This window comes from Macaca mulatta, chromosome 7, assembly GCF_049350105.2.
Source record: "Macaca mulatta isolate MMU2019108-1 chromosome 7, T2T-MMU8v2.0, whole genome shotgun sequence".
In the NCBI taxonomy this organism is placed as follows: Eukaryota; Metazoa; Chordata; class Mammalia; order Primates; family Cercopithecidae; genus Macaca; species Macaca mulatta.
The window spans coordinates 59,569,487-59,586,822 of NC_133412.1; the positions used below are offsets into that span (position 1 = coordinate 59,569,487).

General features: G+C 43.8%; 1 protein-coding gene and 1 long non-coding RNA gene across 2 annotated transcripts in view; one reads left to right on the plus strand and one right to left on the minus strand.

The window, feature by feature from the left end:
* The window catches only part of LOC144330039 (uncharacterized), a 115,296-nt gene that overhangs the window by 1,203 nt on the left and 96,757 nt on the right, over positions 1-17,336 (plus strand). The window contains exons 2-3 of the long non-coding RNA XR_013395860.1: positions 6,644-6,840; positions 16,118-16,264. This is a non-coding gene — a long non-coding RNA (uncharacterized LOC144330039). The remainder of the gene's footprint in view (positions 1-6,643; positions 6,841-16,117; positions 16,265-17,336) is intronic.
* TMC3 (transmembrane channel like 3) overlaps positions 6,718-17,336 on the minus strand; it is a 41,070-nt gene continuing 30,451 nt past the window's right edge. Inside the window, exons 16-22 of the mRNA XM_001110155.5 lie at positions 15,946-16,074; positions 13,980-14,090; positions 13,243-13,368; positions 12,425-12,503; positions 11,172-11,214; positions 9,335-9,590; positions 6,718-7,561 (exon numbers count right to left, since the gene is read on the minus strand). Coding sequence (XP_001110155.1) covers positions 6,718-7,561; positions 9,335-9,590; positions 11,172-11,214; positions 12,425-12,503; positions 13,243-13,368; positions 13,980-14,090; positions 15,946-16,074 — 1,588 coding nt within the window. The remainder of the gene's footprint in view (positions 7,562-9,334; positions 9,591-11,171; positions 11,215-12,424; positions 12,504-13,242; positions 13,369-13,979; positions 14,091-15,945; positions 16,075-17,336) is intronic.

Here is a 17,336-nt window from a genome sequence, read left to right on the forward strand (position 1 = left end):
CGTGATTGCACCACTGCACTCCAGCCTGGGCTACACAAAGCAAGACTGTCTCAAAAATTAATAAAAATAAACAAACAAACAAATGTTCCCTATGGCCTTGTGAAGAGCAAAGGAAGTAACTCATGTGAATACTCTCAGGACCCATAAAATAAAAGACTAGTAAATTAACCCCAATTAAATTTAAGCACATCAAAATTTCAAAAAAAGTTAGATAATATGAGAAAAAATCAGGACACACTTTAACACATAAGTTTTCTTATTGAACCAAGGGCTCATACAAATCATTAAGCAATTTTCAGACAACCCCATAGACAAAAAGAATGCATTAGACATGGAAAGATACTTTGTGGAAAAATTAATTGACATGACTAACAAAGCTATAAAAAGATGCAGAACCTCACTCATTGTTAGGGAATTAAAAATTAAAGCAAGGAGAGGCTTTTTTTAAACCTATTGATGGACAGACATGAAGAAGTTTGTTTACACCCTATGTTGGTGAGGGTATGGAGAAATAGTTATACACTGTGGATGAGAGTATAAATGTATGCAACCTCCTGGGAACAGAATAACAACATGTATTAAAATTTTACTCTACTTGTTCTTTGATCCAGTGACTCTTCCTGCACAAAGATGTATAAAATTAATCTTGCAACTGGAAGCAACCTATTTAACAGTATATTAAACAAAGTTACAGAACATCCATTTAGTGGAATATTATGTAGCCATCAAAATAACCTAGCACAGATGGTGGAAAGTGGGGGTGAAGCAGATCCCCTGCAGGACTATAGTAGCACTATTTTGCTCCTAGGAAATGGGAACGTCTGGATATACAAAATATTTGGAGAAGCAAACTGTTTGTCCCCGAGGCCTGTGACAAACTGGAAGTAGGAGATTGGTGAGGTTGGGGCAGCCTTGGAGCAGGCCACTCATCTATTTTATCACTGGAGGCTGGCACGGGGCAGCGTGAGCAGATGGTTGGAACAGAGAGCTGGTTCCCAGGGGCCTGGGACAGAAATCTATTTTGTAGTCTGTCTGAGGCTGCAGTTTGGAGCTGAAGGGGATGGAGGAATGACAGCTCTGGAGATTCCGTTGATCAGAGCCCTTCCCACAAGGTCCTGAGAGGCCTCTGAGTCACCCAGTTGTCCACCAGACTTCATCAAAGTCCCAGTTGAATTTTTATTAGGTGTATATGGGGGTAGGTAGTCCAGTAGCTTCTAACTCACACCACCACCAGACAAACTATAGAGGAGATGGGCCCAAGTGTCCACATGCTCCAATCTTACAAGGCCCTGAATAGAGTGCAGTGTCTGCTTTCCACTTAGACACTGATGAAGAATTGCATGCATATTTACTAAGTTAGCTTGGGCAGATGCTATGTGAATCTACAAATGTAAGCATGTCTATGTTTATTGTTTACTCAGCAACAGCTAATCATTACTCAGCACTTACTTCTTGCTAGCCACTATCCTAAGCACTTTACCTGTATTGGGCCATTTAACTTCACAACAATACCGCAGCACTATTTTGCAATGGGAGTAGTAGGGTATCCAAGGCCATACAGCTGGGAAGTGGCAGAGCTATGGCAAACATCCGATTTCTCTTTCCAAAGGCCACGTGTTTACTCATATGCTTTACTGTCTACTACATCCTATGAGTATATGTAGTGTTAAGTGTGAAATGTGCAAAGATAAAACAACAACCTGCAAACTCTAAAAAGAAGCAAAACACACACACACAGAGTAGCTGGAAAATATTACCTTAGGCTAGGGAAGTTAGTCTTTTAGAGATGTGCAGAAAACTTTGCTCTGATTTTCCTGGCACTCGTGAATTCTGAGACAAAAGGGGTGACTAAAGGAAGCATTCTGAGGTTACTAAGATATTTACTGAACTACTCTTATGGAAAGGAATTCACTCTTTAATGGATATTATAGTCTGATCTTTGAGACCTGAGAGGAGTTTGTTATGTAGGTGTTTTTAGGAGAGATTTTAATAATGCTGTGGATCATGTCCTCAATAATAGTTTGACCAAAGGCAGAAACGTACACCCCCGTGGACTGTTGCTAAAATACAAAGCAATGTCGTGAAACCACAGTTATGCAAAGGCATTTTGACAGTGTAGGTTTGTGGCTTTCTGTTCCTGCAACTTAGACAAGGGCTAGAGTTCAGGGAAGGGAAAGGGATAACTGATTATCATGTGGTGCTTTTGTCAGGAGCTTTATGAGCTCCTTTCACAGCAATGATGGTTGATGTTTACAGAAAAATGAACAAAGGTGTTGACTAGGCAATCAATTCTCAGAAGAGGAAATGCAAATGGCCAGTTGACTTAGGAAGAGATGATAACAATCAAAAGTGCAATTTAATTAAAATAAGTTGGTATAATTTTTTTCATCAGATTGGCAAAAATGAGATGGTGTGACAGTATCAGGCCTTGGTGAGGCTATAAGGAAATAGCCCTCTCATGCTCTAGAGGAAGTGTGCACAGACGTCTGGACTTGTGAGGACTAATAAAGGAGCTGCTAGTGAAAATGAACATGCTCATCTCTTATGAGCTAGGGATTTCTCTTTTTGGAGGACCGATATTCACTTCTAAGTAAACACTGGCACATGTGTGTGCCAAGAAGATACATGAAGACGGACATATAAAAGATGTTTAGTGCAACATTATTTTCAGCAGCAAAGAAGTAGAAATGATTTCAATGTCCATCAGTAAAAAAAAAAAAAGGATCAATATTATGTAGTTTATTCACACGATGAAATACTTTGCTACAGTCATAACGAGTTTGGTCTATTTTTTTGCTAAAAATATAAATATGTGCATTAATACATGCAGTATAATACTGTTTTCTTAAGATGTGCTTACACATTGTTTATGGATACTTATACATACTCACACATACAACATATAAAACTATAAACGATTGGTCAATGGCTGTACTCCAAACTCTTCCTAGTGTGAAGGGAATGAGACTTTGTGTAGGGATTAGAGTAGGCTTTGACTGTATCTGTAATATTTTCTGTATTATTAATAGTAACAAAATGGCTAAATGGAAATAAAATTCCAATCTTGGCAGTTGTTGACCCTGACAGTAGGAATATTGGTGCTTGTCCCAGTAGACTTTGCACTATTCTATGTCTTTTAAATTTAATTAAATTAAAGACCTAACCCAACAGTAAGTGCCAGAGTGCATGTGAGCTGTGTTGTGCCTTGGAGAGTGATACTCATACTTTCAAGGCTGTTTGGCCACTCTCAAAATTTCTTAGGAATGTCTCAGGACCTGCTTGTCCTCAAGTCCTAAAGAAGCACCTCCCCACTCCCACACAGACAATGGTGCTCCCACAGGTGTCTGGAGGAAAGGCCAGCCTTTTCCACAATATGTTTTAATGTCCCAGGGAGCTTGAGGCCACAGTCCCAGACCAAGCATCTGGAAGAGGGGACCATCATCATGAACCTCCCATGAGCATCTCTATCTCAAAAGCACATTTCCATGGCATTGTAGAACATTGAATCTTGAGCAGACTGCAACCTCTTGGATTTGTCATGTCAAGATATTTGAAAATACGTCCACTCCTTTTCCTAAATTTCAGGAGAGGTGTTAATCTGTGTGTACTTTTAAAATGCTGGTATTTACACTGGACTTTTCTTTCTGTTTAGAATTGGTGATATATCTTAGAATATAACCCTGTGATTCATTCATCAGGACAATTCTTTCATTTATTTGTTCACCTATTCACGTTCAACAGATGTTTATTATCTGTGGTCGGCCTCCAAGATTGCTGCTCCCTAGTATACATGCCCTATATAATCTTCTTCCCTTGAGTATGCTGGCACTTGTGTATATGATGATATTTTACTCCCAGATAGAGTAAAAGTGAAGTGATTTTGAAGATGTAATGAGATCTCCACTCAGTTAACTCTGAGTTAATCAAAAGAGAGTATCTGGGTGGGCCTGACCTAATCAGGTGAGCCCTTTTAAAAAGTGGGTTCAGGCTTTCCCTGGAAGGAAAGAGATTCAAAACTGAAGAAACACTCTCTTTCTGGCTTTGAGGATGCAAACAGCCATGCTGTGGAGAGGGCCTTGTGGCAGGGAGTTGCGGGCAGCCTCTAGGAGTGGAGGGCCTCCGTCCTAGGACCTCAAAGAAATGAATTCTGCCAGTAATCACCTGAGCTTGGAAAAGGACTCTGAACCTCAAATGGGATGCCAGCTCTGGCATACACCTGGATTATAGCCTGGTGAGACCCTGAGCTCAGGATCCACCTGAGCTGGGCCTGGACTCCTGATCCATGGAAACTGAGATGCTAAGTCTGCATTCTTTTAAGCCTACTAAATTTGTTATAGAGTAATAGAAAACGAATACAATATCTAAGTGTCAGTTACTGAGAATGCAGAATGAATACAACACCATTCTTGCTGCAAAGACACAATCTGGTGGAAGAGACAAATGTTTAAAAGACACAATTTAGAGTGAAGAGAGTTATCCTGGAAATTTGAATCAGGGTGTGCTCCTGGTTAACCATGGCAGATTGAACACACTGCTGCCCAAACCCTGCAGAATGCCCATAGAAGAATCCAAGGACATCAGCCCATAAAGGTGAAGATGATGTGAAGGGGACAGGGGGTGTGGGGGGAAACAGCGCTGTTCTTCCCTCTGGACTTACTGGCTGGGTGGTGTAAACCCGGCATTTTCTGTGGCTGTGATTTCCTTCTCCATTGACTACATAGAGGAAGCCTGTTGCCAGTAGGAGAAAATGAGGTCAACAAACATCAAAATAGAGCAGAGAGGTGAAAAGAGATTCCTGAGGATGCTTTAATGCCCTGGCTCCAGTTGGGCCTAAGGCTAACTTGATTCCCATCCTTCCCAGTTAAGCAAACCAGTAAACCTTAGGGATAAATCATGGATTATTTCTAATCTAAGTGTCCTGATTTATTAATACAGATATACTGCCCAGTTAGCACAGTAAAATAAGTTCTCAATAAATGTTATTTACTCTTGTCATTACTAAACTGATTATTCATACAAACTAAGCATTGTGATATCTTTAAGGGTGGCCACCTGATTTGGGGTGCTTATTAGAGAAGATGACTTTTGTCTGTTGAAAGACAGCATTGCAATACAAACAGTTCACTCGTATCATTCCGATATCCCAGGTGAGGCTTCAGCAGGCAGGATGAGATATCTGGCTTGCTTATGATTTGTGGTCAACCCAAAAGGAGGCAAAGCACTGAGTTTCATTGAAATGATAGCCTGATGTGCTTCTGGATGCAAAGAGCCCCAAGGAAACAATCCACGCATGGGTGGTAGTGTTGCAGTGGGTAGTGTCAGACATGAGCAGACAGTGGGGGCTCCTGCCAACGAAATGTTGTGGGACAAAGATGGGAGACACCGAACAGAGTGAGTTCAGGAAAGTTCTTTATTAAAAGGTGATCACCTGGCTCAGTAGGACTATTGTCCAGGAAAGTCTGAGCCCTGGACAAAGAAAGCAGCCACCTTTTAAGCAGTCAGTGGCCAGGAGCTACATGAGGCAGGAAGCGTATTACAGAAGCGAGAACAAAGGCAGTTGATCAGTCTTTTACGTTTATCTACACTACATGTTCCACATCCCTTGGAAGCCATGTTTCTGCATCAACCTTGTAATTTTGCAGCTGCACTAGGGACGTGACGCAGGAACTCCCTGAGCCTCAAGGAATGTGAAACTAGCAAGTACAGATAAGGCTTGCTGAGCACAGAAGGAAAAACAGGCAGTTAGTATTCTTCTTTAACTTATACTATTGGGGAGCTACACTACACTTAGCTTTTGAAGGAAAAAGTAAAAATTTTTGGTTGTCTTTGATTATACTTGTAAAATTCATGAATTCCTTCTTCAACACAACCCCCAGGAATGTGAGACGACCATCAGGTGATGGTCAGGTGGCTGTTAGTTGTCTCTCTAAAATAATAATTGGTCACAGCTGGCACCAGGGAAAGACAGTCTCTCAATAGACAGAAAAAACCTGAAACTGGTGGTCAGCAGCTTCCAGATGAAATGTCAGGAGTTGGGTGAGTGGGCTCAAGGATGCGCACTAAAAGACAAAATGGAGCATTCCGGTGGTAAGGGAAGAACCTTGAGTAAGCATGTGCACAACGCCAGTAAACACACTGCGCATGCTCCCCTCCCAAGCGCTAGCAGGCCACTACTGCGCATGCGGACAGACCACCCCAAGGGAAGAAAGGGAAAAATGGGGGAGAAGTAACGCAAGACACCGGAAGCATGACAACGTGTAAAACCCCAAGTCAGAGGTCAAATGGTGCACTCGATCTCTCAAGTCGCCTGCTTGCCCCTCTACTAAATATATTTCACGTTCTTCCATTCCTGCTTTAAAGCTTTTCAGTAAACTTTCATGCCTGCTCTAAAAGTTGCCTCAGTCTCTCCTTCTGTCGTGTGCCCCTCTGCCAAATTCTTCTGAGGAGGCAAGTATTGAGGTTGCTGCAGACACGTAATGATTCGCTGCTGGTAACATACTTTGGTACCACCTAACTCGGATACATTTGGCTAACAGTAGCTGTAGAATAGGTACCTGTAGCCCTGTCAGCCTCAGAGCCTCAGCTAGCAGCGGCTGGCCATGCCCCTCAGGTCTCTAACACACGTGTTCACCTCTTTTTCCAGAAAGGGAGATGCCATGTGCTGGCCCAGCACTCCAATAGGGGCCTGACCTCTAGGAACGGGACACTGGAGGAAGCCTAGACATTTGAACAAATCAAGTCATCCAGATCCATGGTCAGCTCCTGCCCCGACTTGGCCTTCCTCCTGCTGGGCTGGCCCACGGACCTCGGGAACCTGCCCTGGCTGTGGGTGACCTGCAGGTACTGGTCAGCACTGCTGTTCTGCTGGTCACTGCTGGATGCTGCCGACACGGAGTCAGATTCCGTGAGGGATGGCTCAAACCTGGGCTTCCCTCTGGGCTTCAGAGGGGGCTGTGGGTATTGGAAATTCCGGGATCGTGGCTTTTTGGGCACATAGGCTGGCCTCTCAAAGTGACCCTCAAAATCTTCCTTCCACGACTTGTAGTGCACCCTTCCCTGGTGCTTGGGAGCCAGGTTCTGACTTTCGGACCTCTCCCCAATATAAAAATGAGGAGCCCGACGGAGGTCTATCAGAGAGCGTGGGGGAAGAGACTGTTTGATCCAATCTCTCCTTGGCGTCTCCTCCTCTTCTTCACTCAGCTGTGGGGAGGGAGGCTGGCGGGGGACCCAGGATGCATATTGTTGCACGTTCCTAGGGTACAGCTCCACAATGTCACCTGAAGCATCTATCTTGAAATGTCTTTCTGGCCAGACATTTAGATGTTTTTTCTTGTAAGAGTCACGTTCATTAATGACATAGTATCTGGGGGTGTGGGGCTTGGGACCCTGTGTCACCAAAGTCGAGGCCTCTGGTCCACGGTGAGGTGGGTTCATTTGCTGAAAGTCTTTTCGGAAAAGAGGTTCTGAGTGTACATCTTCGATGTGCTTTGTAAATGTCATAGGTGTGCGCGATCTGTTCCTGTGAAGGTCGCTGGTGCTTGCACACAGACCATGCAGATACCTGTAAGACAGGGGCGGTTAAGTAGCTGTGGCTTTGGTGGTCTCAGAGCCCCACACCTGAGGACTGTGAGCTGTCAGCGGTTCTCTGAGCATTTTCACTGAGGCTGGTTCCAACTGGATAGTGGGTGTTCTGTGGATTGTGAGCACAGAGACATTTGGGGGACTGGGCTAAACAGTTTTGTTTACTACTGGCATTTTCAGAACCCTAAATCAGTGAGGTACATGTGAGTCTCCATGAAGAGTGCAGAGCGAGGGGTACTGTGCTAGTGCATTTCATCACAGAGCCCTCTTTGTGTCAGGAGGCACATAGTGGGACTAGTGTCTGTGAAGCACATGTTAGGAACACAGTTTCTCATCCTTTCTGCGAAGCAGCTGTCTGACTTTTCAAGCACTTCTCTGAGTTTCCACGGGTGGCTGGAGGGGAGTTGTACATATTAAACAGTTTTTCCCTGGCCAGGTACAGTGGTTCACACTTGCAATCCCAGCACTTTGGGAGGCCAAGGCAGGTGGATCACTTAAGGTCAGGAGTTTGAGACCAGCCTGGTCAAGATGGTGAAACCCGGTCTCTATTGAAAATACAAAAAATAGCCGGGTGTGGTGGTAGGTGCCTGTAATCCCAGCTACTTGGGAGGCTGAGGCAGGAGAATTGCTTGAACCTGGGAAGTGGAGGTTGCAGTGAGCCGAGATTGCACCACTGCACTCCAACCTGGGTGACAAGAGCGAAACTGTCTTTCAAAAAAAAAAAAACAAAGAAGTTCTTCCTGATAAAGACTTGATCTGTATGGTGGCTGTGGCTTGACCACTGGTGGCCTCCCAAGGAGTGTTTGAACCCTTTCTCCTTGTCAAGAACCCACAGAGACATGCAGACAACTCCTTATATAAGAAGACTTCAAGTTCTTTGCTAACTTAGTCATTATCTTTAAAAAAGAGAGCCCCTGGCCGGGCGCGGTGGCTCAAGCCTGTAATCCCAGCACTTTGGGAGGCCGAGACGTGTGGATCACGAGGTCAGGAGATCGAGACCATCCTGGCTAACACGGTGAAACCCCGTCTCTACTAAAAATACAAAAAAAAAAAAAACTAGCCGGGCGAGGTGGCGGGCGCCTGTAGTCCCAGCTACTCGGGAGGCTGAGCCAGGAGAATGGCGTGAACCCGGGAGGCGGAGCTTGCAGTGAGCTGAGATCCAGCCACTGCACTCCAGCCTGGGCGACAGAGCGAGACTCCGTCTCAAAAAAAAAAAAAAAAAAAAAAAGAGAGCCCCTGTATTTTATCTATATTGCTTTCGCTGTGCTACATTCAGATCAAATGAATTTGGGCCACTGCAGGTCTATCCCCTTCATCTTTCCAGGGGTCCGACCTCCATTAAAGTAGGAAGGGATCTACTGCTTTCGTTGACCCCATGTAATGCATAAATGGTCTTGCCAATAACTTGACCAGACTAGAGCTAAAATATGGAAGATCTTGCCAATAATACGACCAGTGTGGAACTAAAAAATAAAGTTATTTTCTTAGCCTAGACAAATGTTTATCCTAGGTTGACTAGAAGGTTTGCTTACAAGTTAAATGGCAGATAACCTAGGAGGAAGAATTTGTCCTGTTTGATAAACTTTGACACCCCCAGCCCGCCTCCATTTCTTCTCAGTACCAGCTGTCACAGTCTCCTGACCCCATGTCTTCTGGGAGAATTAGAATTTAATGGCCTTGGCCTCCTGAAGCTGCTGAGGCCTTCAGACCTCTCACTTTCCAGGTTTTCATCTGTGCTGCAGTGGAGCCTCACCTGTTAGTTTCATGCTCTAGCCTGGATTTGGAGACTCCAGGGAGAGGTGAGCTAGGAGCCCTGTCCCCTGGCCTGGGGCTCTGGGGCATGGACTGTGCGACTGTCTCTATCCTGCCACCCTTGCTGCTCCCTGAGTCAAAATGGACCACGTTGCCGTTGTTTTGGGGTGTGCCCGAGTGCGCTGAGGACAGCTGGCTGGTAAGATCACTGTTGTTTGGAAGCTTCTTGGTGCTTTCTTCCTGGGTCTGGATTCGGGCTGCAGGGAGAGGGAGGCATTGTGAGAAGACAGGTGTCATGAGTTGCAAGAGTTTTATGACATCCAAGAGTTGGTCCACAAACAATTGAGTTCACTTACAAATACACCTAACCAGTGGGCAACAAACATTCTGTAATTCAAATGATTTCATCCCTGAAAGTTGGAGCTGGGAGTGTAGGAGGAATCAAGTGAACACAGGGCTTTATAGTGCTCCATCTGATGCTCCCATGAAGCAAAGCAAGTACTTAACAGATATGGGGCTCCAGTTCCTTATCTATTCAATGGAGATAATAAAGCTTACACAACAATTACGATTATTTGGAAACAGTTCACATGCATTCTGAAAAAAGATGTGGTCTTGAGCTGAAAAATGAACACCGGACAATGCTATTGTTATCCTGAAACAGTCTATGTGGGTTCTGGCTTTTGAAGGTGACCTGAACTAAATTTAATTATGCTTAATGGGCAAATAAGTGATGACAATTAGAGAGGCATTTTATGGCGTGAGCCACAGCCACTTTCAGTAATCATTATCAATTGTAGGCTTCTCTCTGAAAAGCTGATGGAGCAAGCAAGCATAATCCTTAGGCCTTAGGGCTCTTGCTCGGGCATTTTTCTGGAGAGGAATAGGTCCCTTCCAATTAGTGAAGTATTGCAACAGCTGTGTGAGCTAGCCCCTAGAGCCCTTCTGGGTCCCATTCTCATTCATGTACGCTGTGCCATGTTAATGGTGCCCAATAAGCCTTCTGGCTCACAGCACTCTGCTAGTGGTCCTGAGAAACAGATTCGTCTCCTTCGAGCTGCCCTTGCCCACTTTCTTCCCTTCAGGCCACAGCACACTTCTACACCACATGCTTCCATTCTCCCTGCTCTGCAGGGACAGGACAGAACCTAAGGAGGCTCAGGGAAGGGACCTGAGAGGGAACATTGCAAGGAAGAGATGGGCCACGGAGAGAAAGTACACAAAAGTGAACCAAAGAGATTCTTCGGGTTTTCATCCACATGAATGTGCTGATTTTCCTCTCCTACTTCAATACTTCCTTCTGGTTTTACACATGTTTTGGGATTATTCATGGGCCTGGATATGATATAAAAATTGAAGATTTAGAACAACATTTTTATCCCTAGACTTTATTTTATTGTGCCTAGTTACTTGTGAAAAACCACAGGTTATCAGGAATTTTTATTGGTAGTATACCGCAAACTACCTTAAATGGCTATATTTTTAAATGCCCACTAACCGAGACAGCAGATCTCTGCATTTAAAAAAAAATTAGGACAGGCACAGTGGCTCACACCTGTAACCCCAGCACTTTGGGAGGCCAAGGTGGGTGGATCACGAGGTCAGGAGTTTGAGACCAGCCTGACCAACTATGGTGAAAATATAAAAATTAACTGGGCATGATGGCATGCACCTGTAATGCCAGCTACTCAGGAGGCTGAGGCAAGAGAATCACTTGAACCTGGAAGATGGAGGTTGCAGTGAGCCGAGATCACGCCACTGCACTCCAGACTGGGCGACAGAGCAAGACTCTGCCTCAAAACAAAACAAACAAAAAAAAAAGAAGCAGAAATACTTACCTTCTACCATCTGGGCAACCTTTTTCTTATCCTCTGATCTTGCCTAAAATGCAAATGATATGCATGTTTGTTTTGGCTTTAGCAGGAAGTAGTAACAAATATTATTCCTGGGGGAAGAAAAAAAGATTTACATGCCATACTTCTTACCTTGGACCATGACTGTACTATTATTGCCCCCTGTGGACAGTATGCTCTGGGCTCGGGCCTGTTATTTGAGTGAATAAATGCAGATACCTGAGAGCTGAAGTTTTATGCCTAGCCAATTTTATTTAGGGACAGCTAATTAATAGACCATGTTTAGATTCTGCCCGTAATAGTTTGCCTGAATCACAAAGAAAAAAAATATAGATCAACAACACTGGAGATGTATGTTTCCACCAAAACGGCCTTTGTAACTCCAAATGAATTTCAAATTAGAAGCGAATTTGTGTTTCTTTGCGTGAATTGATGTTCGTGGGAGGTTTTTTTGGTTTTTGTTTTTTGTTTTTTTCCTGATAGAAGTGGAAGGAGTATTTTTGCATGGGTGAGGTCAGGGAGGCATCTGGGGTGCCAAATTTCATGAGGTACTTATTTTCAGGGCTGTGAAAGGACAGAGTCAGCATTACACTTACAGAGCCTCCTTAAATGTGGTGCTTTGGGAGCCTCACTGGCCTCATCCCAGTCCTGGGATCCCTCCTGGGGGTCTGGAGGACCCAGGGCACTAAGGGAACACCTGGGGTATGTGGAGGAAGAGAAATTGTGGAAGTTTTGGGAATGTGTGTTTCCCTGGGACTGCTCTGAGAGAGAGGGTTTGAGCCCCGCGGAGAGAAGGTAATGACAGCCGCAATGAAAGGATATGAAAGAGGTGAGGCTTTAGGGACAAACAGTGCTGCTGGGCTCAGATGCCCAAGTTGACAAGGATTGGGAAGGGGCCCTTTCTCTCCCTTGCCAATCTACCAGAGCTCGCAGAAGTGCCCGGCACACTGAGGGCTTGGGGTGGTCACAGGAGGGCACTGAAAGGCTTGAGGCAGCAGCAAGTTCCCTTGAGAAGGAAGAAAAACAGGAGCAGGCTTCTTCCTAGCAAAGGTGAGCCATCCTTGGGTAGTCTTAGAAATAACTGTTGGACTTCTGGGGATTGGTGGCCTTGCACCTTAGTGGGTGGCCAAGAGTCACAGAACCTTGAAGATGTGACCTCACTTGTATTCCCATGCTGGTGGGACATCAGTCATGTGGTTGACACACATTCATAATAGCAAAGTTCATTAAATACTTGCATTTTGGATCTGCATTTTGAGCTGGTGGTTGCTGAGCTTTAGCGACCGTGCGATGCTCTGGAGATAATAGATGAGCATGCTGGGACAGAACAACACAGGACAGTGAGTGAACTGCAACTCGCTTTTCTGCTTTTCAGACCACATTCCCTGCAGATAGTTGGCAGGAATGAGAGGCTCCCAGGCCAGATGTGGGCTACCCACTGACCCTCCACTAAGGACAAAATGTATCAGCAAATTCTCAAGTCAGTGAGCACTGGGAAGGGGCCGCTTTTGTTTTCTTTTCCTGGCTTTCCACAGCACCCTCATTGACCTGGAATTCTGTGCTAGTGATAGCAATAGGGAAGACCTGAAAATGGGGGAGAAGTTTTGCAGTCTATCAAGCTAAGAGTACAGGATCCACTCACTTTTATTTTTTTCCTTTAAACCAAAACAAGCCAAAGCTACTCAGCCGAGTTGTGAAATTCCTTTTCGGGATTATTTAAATTTCTGGAAAATGAGATGATGATAATAATGGCATTCAGCCCCATTCTAGTGATCACAGTAATTGACCAAATGGTGTTGATGGATCAATAACCACCTCAACAGCAATGGAGTGCTCCCTCACAGCCCCTCACTGAGACCCAGTGGCTGTGTCTCCATGGCACAGTGCCTCATGTGACTCTGGTGTATGACTCAGAGTCCCTGTTGAGATCATCAGGCTCTAAGCCTAAGTGATTTTTGAATGAACTAATAAATTTTATATAATTATTGGAAAGCAGCATTTTCTTGTTGGCCAAACACACAGAAGTCCCTCCAAAGCTGGCAGGTGTGGTACTCACAAAAGCAGGAGTACCCCGGGCAGGATGACCACGGGGCTACTGATGTGCCCAACCACGGAGCCAAACCACACGGGAAAGTCTTTCTCAATCGTTTCTGACACAATGTCATAAATTTTCTCTTGTCCACTGTGAGAAAGAAAAACATCACTCCAGATTTTATTGCTCTTGGCAGAAAGATGCTGCAAGACATCAGAAAATGGCTGGATGCCTGGAAGCCAATTCATAACATTCCTCAAATGATTTCATACTAATTAATATGGAGGATGGAAGATGGAGTCATTAATCACATTGCATGTATGTGTGTGTTCTAATCATGTACACTAAGGTAGACTAAATATTACATACATGTGTCAAAGCTGACTTGAATGCTAGATGAAGATGCTAGAGGGTTTTGCTTGAATACAGCTGGATAATATAGAAAAAAAGTGCTGTGCACTGTGTTTTAATAAAACCATTCTGTGTTTTGACCAGGTAGAATGTCCTCTAGCACAGAGCCATGCTGTTTTTCTTTTTCACTTTAAATGGATTATATTTTTTACCATGAGCACAGAGATGATTATACTAAAGGTAGCCTGCTATTAAGGAAAGAGAACTGGTCTTGAATGTAAAACATGTGGGTTTGCAATCTTTTTATCCTGTTTACCTGCTCTGTCAGCCGGGAGGACAATTCAGTTCAATATGATTTAATTCCCCTATAGCTGTCAGTCGCTTTGGGCAGAGCTGGGAACGAAACTTACCTGAATGGCCCACAGTTTAGAGATGGCTTGTATCGGACAATAGCAAAAATAGTTGGCAGCATGCACAGAAACAGCATGAACAGGAGCATTGACAAGTAGAAGTTGTTGGATCTGCAGATAAATCAAATGCCATGCATTAAGTTCACTCCATAGCCAGTTGCCAGGGTTGCATATGCCCAAAGAGCTGCCACAAAAATGGTTGCCCTGACTCTTTGCAAACTAAAAATCCTCCTCTCAGGGTTACCTGTGAATGGATCTGTCATAGGATCACATGCAGCTTAGAAACCTAGAAATCAGTATTCAAAGGAACTTCAAACCTCTCCCACCCAACCTGTTGATCTAATAAACATTTGCTGAGCACCTGTTCACCTCAAACCATGAGAGTGGTGAACTCACCCTGGCACCAAGGAGTTCCACACAGTAAACCCAATTTATGGAAAAATCTTAGAAGCATTGCCCATCCATCTGGGTCCTTACCTAATGGTTCCCTCTGCTATTCCCAGGCTTAAACTTGTCTCTTATGTCTCGGGATGGTTTGGCTCTTTTGTTTATGATTCCTGACTCTCTCACTTGGGTGTGATTTGCACTCAACTTCTCTGCACATGGCTGCCCAGGGTATGTGTTATGTCTGATTAAGTCCTGGTCCCTGAGCCCTAAGCTAGTGTCAGGGAGTTTGGATGCCCAGGGCTCCCCTGAGGGCAGCTTAGACCTGTTTGGTGTGCAAGGCCCTGTACACAGTTCAGAAAAGAGAATGAGGGGTCAATCTAGTTACTTTCAGCTAGTACTCTCTGTTGGTCTGTTTCTCTGTCTCTCTCTCATGAAAAAGACTTGACTAGAAGAGAATAGAAAATTTCAGAGAGCACAGAATGTAGTAAGAAAGTGGTAAGTTGTGAAACTTCGTTCTCTTTCTCTATCCACAGACACACATACATACATACATATAATAAATATATATACATATATACAACATATATAAATATATCAAAACATATATCTCTGAATGTATTAACATATGTGTGCTGTCACCAGATAAAATGTAAATGCATTGTCAAGTAGGTCATGAGCAAAAAGTTTGAAAGCCACTGATACGGACACACATAACCATTATGTCAAAGTAAAATAACCGAATCAAAGTATTTAGAATGTGTTATGAATTCACCAAAATGACTAAAATTAAAACAGATAAAAGAATAAGTGTTGGCAAGGTTATAGAACAATTGGAACTCTCATATAATGCTGCTAGACATGTAAACTGGGGTGATCATTTTAGAAAACCTTTTGGTGCCATTTGCTAAAGGTGAACATACGCCTGCCCTGTGGCCCAGCAATTGCATTCCTAGGTATATATGCAACAAAGACACTTAGGATGTCCAAGACAGCATTACTCATTATGGCTAACAGCTGGAAGCAACCTACATGCCCATCAACAGGAGCCAAGGATAAAGAAATTGGGGTGTATTTCCTCACTGAGGTGAATCTCACAAACACAATGTTGAGTGGAAGCAGTTGGGCACAAAGGAGCACATACCGTGTGTGTGTGATCACGTTTGCATCAAGTAAAAGCTAGGCAAGCCTAATTATGCCATTAGAAGTTGGCAGTGATTGGAATCGCATGCAAGTGGGCATGCTCTGGGTACCATTTGTGTTTTGTTTTTTGATCTGAGTGCCTTGTGTTCAGTTTTTGAAAACTCATCAGGCTGAACATTTATGATTTGTATACCTTTTTCTAAAGGATTATTAAACTTTGGCAAAAAGTTTTAAAAGTGTCATGAGTTCAAGAGGAGTGAGGATTCATTGAAAGAGTAAGGCATTGGAAATGGCTCTTGGAGGAGATAAAATTGGAGGACAGGCAGGATTTTGACAGGAAGAGAGTTGGGGGGACTCCTTGCTAGAGGACCCCTGGGTAAGGCAGACATGGATTATATGTATACAGATATCTGCATAATCAGATCTTATTCTTACTCACCTTGAGGCTCGAAATACTTGCTGGTGGGGCACATTGCAGGTCAGCACAGCCCAGCTCCTCAGGTACATGAGCCCAATGAGTTTGAGAACGTTGAATGCTGGGAGACATGGGGAGAAGAAGGCCCCCATCCTGGAACCATGAGGAAGGTCAGTTTGCATCTGTTCTCTTCCAGCCTATCTCCCAGGACTATGGAAGCCCCATGTAGGAACATGGTTCTAAGACTTTGGGGCTTACACCCTATGCTTAAAGAACTGGAGAAGCCCCTGAAGTCCCGAGACCACAACCCTCCACCTTCTAAAGATAAGACAAGTCACTGAAGGTGGGTGTTGATCCTATTTAAAAATATTCTCTTTGCAAAGGACAACTGTTTGTCTCTCTTTTCACAGTTGAGCAAAGGAAAATCCTCTTCTGGGAAGGAGGCAAATAATGGATAACTACTGTTTGGGGCCAGCTCCTGGTTTTGTTTATCTATGATGAGGACTATGTTAATAAATTACTGACTTTCAGGTTTAATCAACATATGTTGAGCACCTAGTTTTGCTGGATATGGCATTAAGCATCCTCACATATTTCAGTTTGTTTACTCTTCTGCAATAGTGATAGAAGAGGTAAATATCCAGTTGATAGACAACAAGGGTAGATATGGGGAAACCAAAGACATGTTGCTAAGCCAGACCCTGTATCATCCAAACCTGGGAGACTTGGGGAGTGAAATAACTGAGCCCACAGGCAAGAACCAGATGATCCCAGGAAAGCTGGGACTTATGGTCACCCTGAAAAGAAATGTCAACTAGGCGACAAAACCCATGTCTTCAGACTTCAGTCTAAATCAGTTTATATTGGATATGCATTCAATCTAATACTTGTGGAATTTGGGTTTAGTGGCGTGAAAATAAGCATAGACATAAGAATATGTTCATAAGTAAAATGTTTCTAACAAGAAATGTTCAGTTGTCACTATCTGTTGGATGTTAGGCAAGACACTTAGCTTCTCTGCATTTCAGTTTTCTCATCTTTAAAAAGGGGAAGGTAATGGCAGTTACCTCAAGGGTTTACTATAAGGATTAAATTAGTTACTATAGGTAGAAAAGTACTTGATATCTAGCACTGTTAAATAAGTGTCACATATTATTTATTTTTATTTATTTATTTATTTATTTATTTATTTATTTATTGAGATGGAGTTTTGCTCTGTCACCCAGGCTAGAGTGCAGTGGCATGATCTCGGCTCACTGCAAGCTCCGCCTCCCGGGTTCATGTCATTCTCCTGCCTCAGCCTCCGGAGTAGCTGGGACTACAGGTACCCGCCATCATGCCTGGCTAACTTTTTGTATTTTTTAATAGAGACAGGGTTTCAGCGTGTTAGCCAGGATGGTCTCAATCTCCTGACC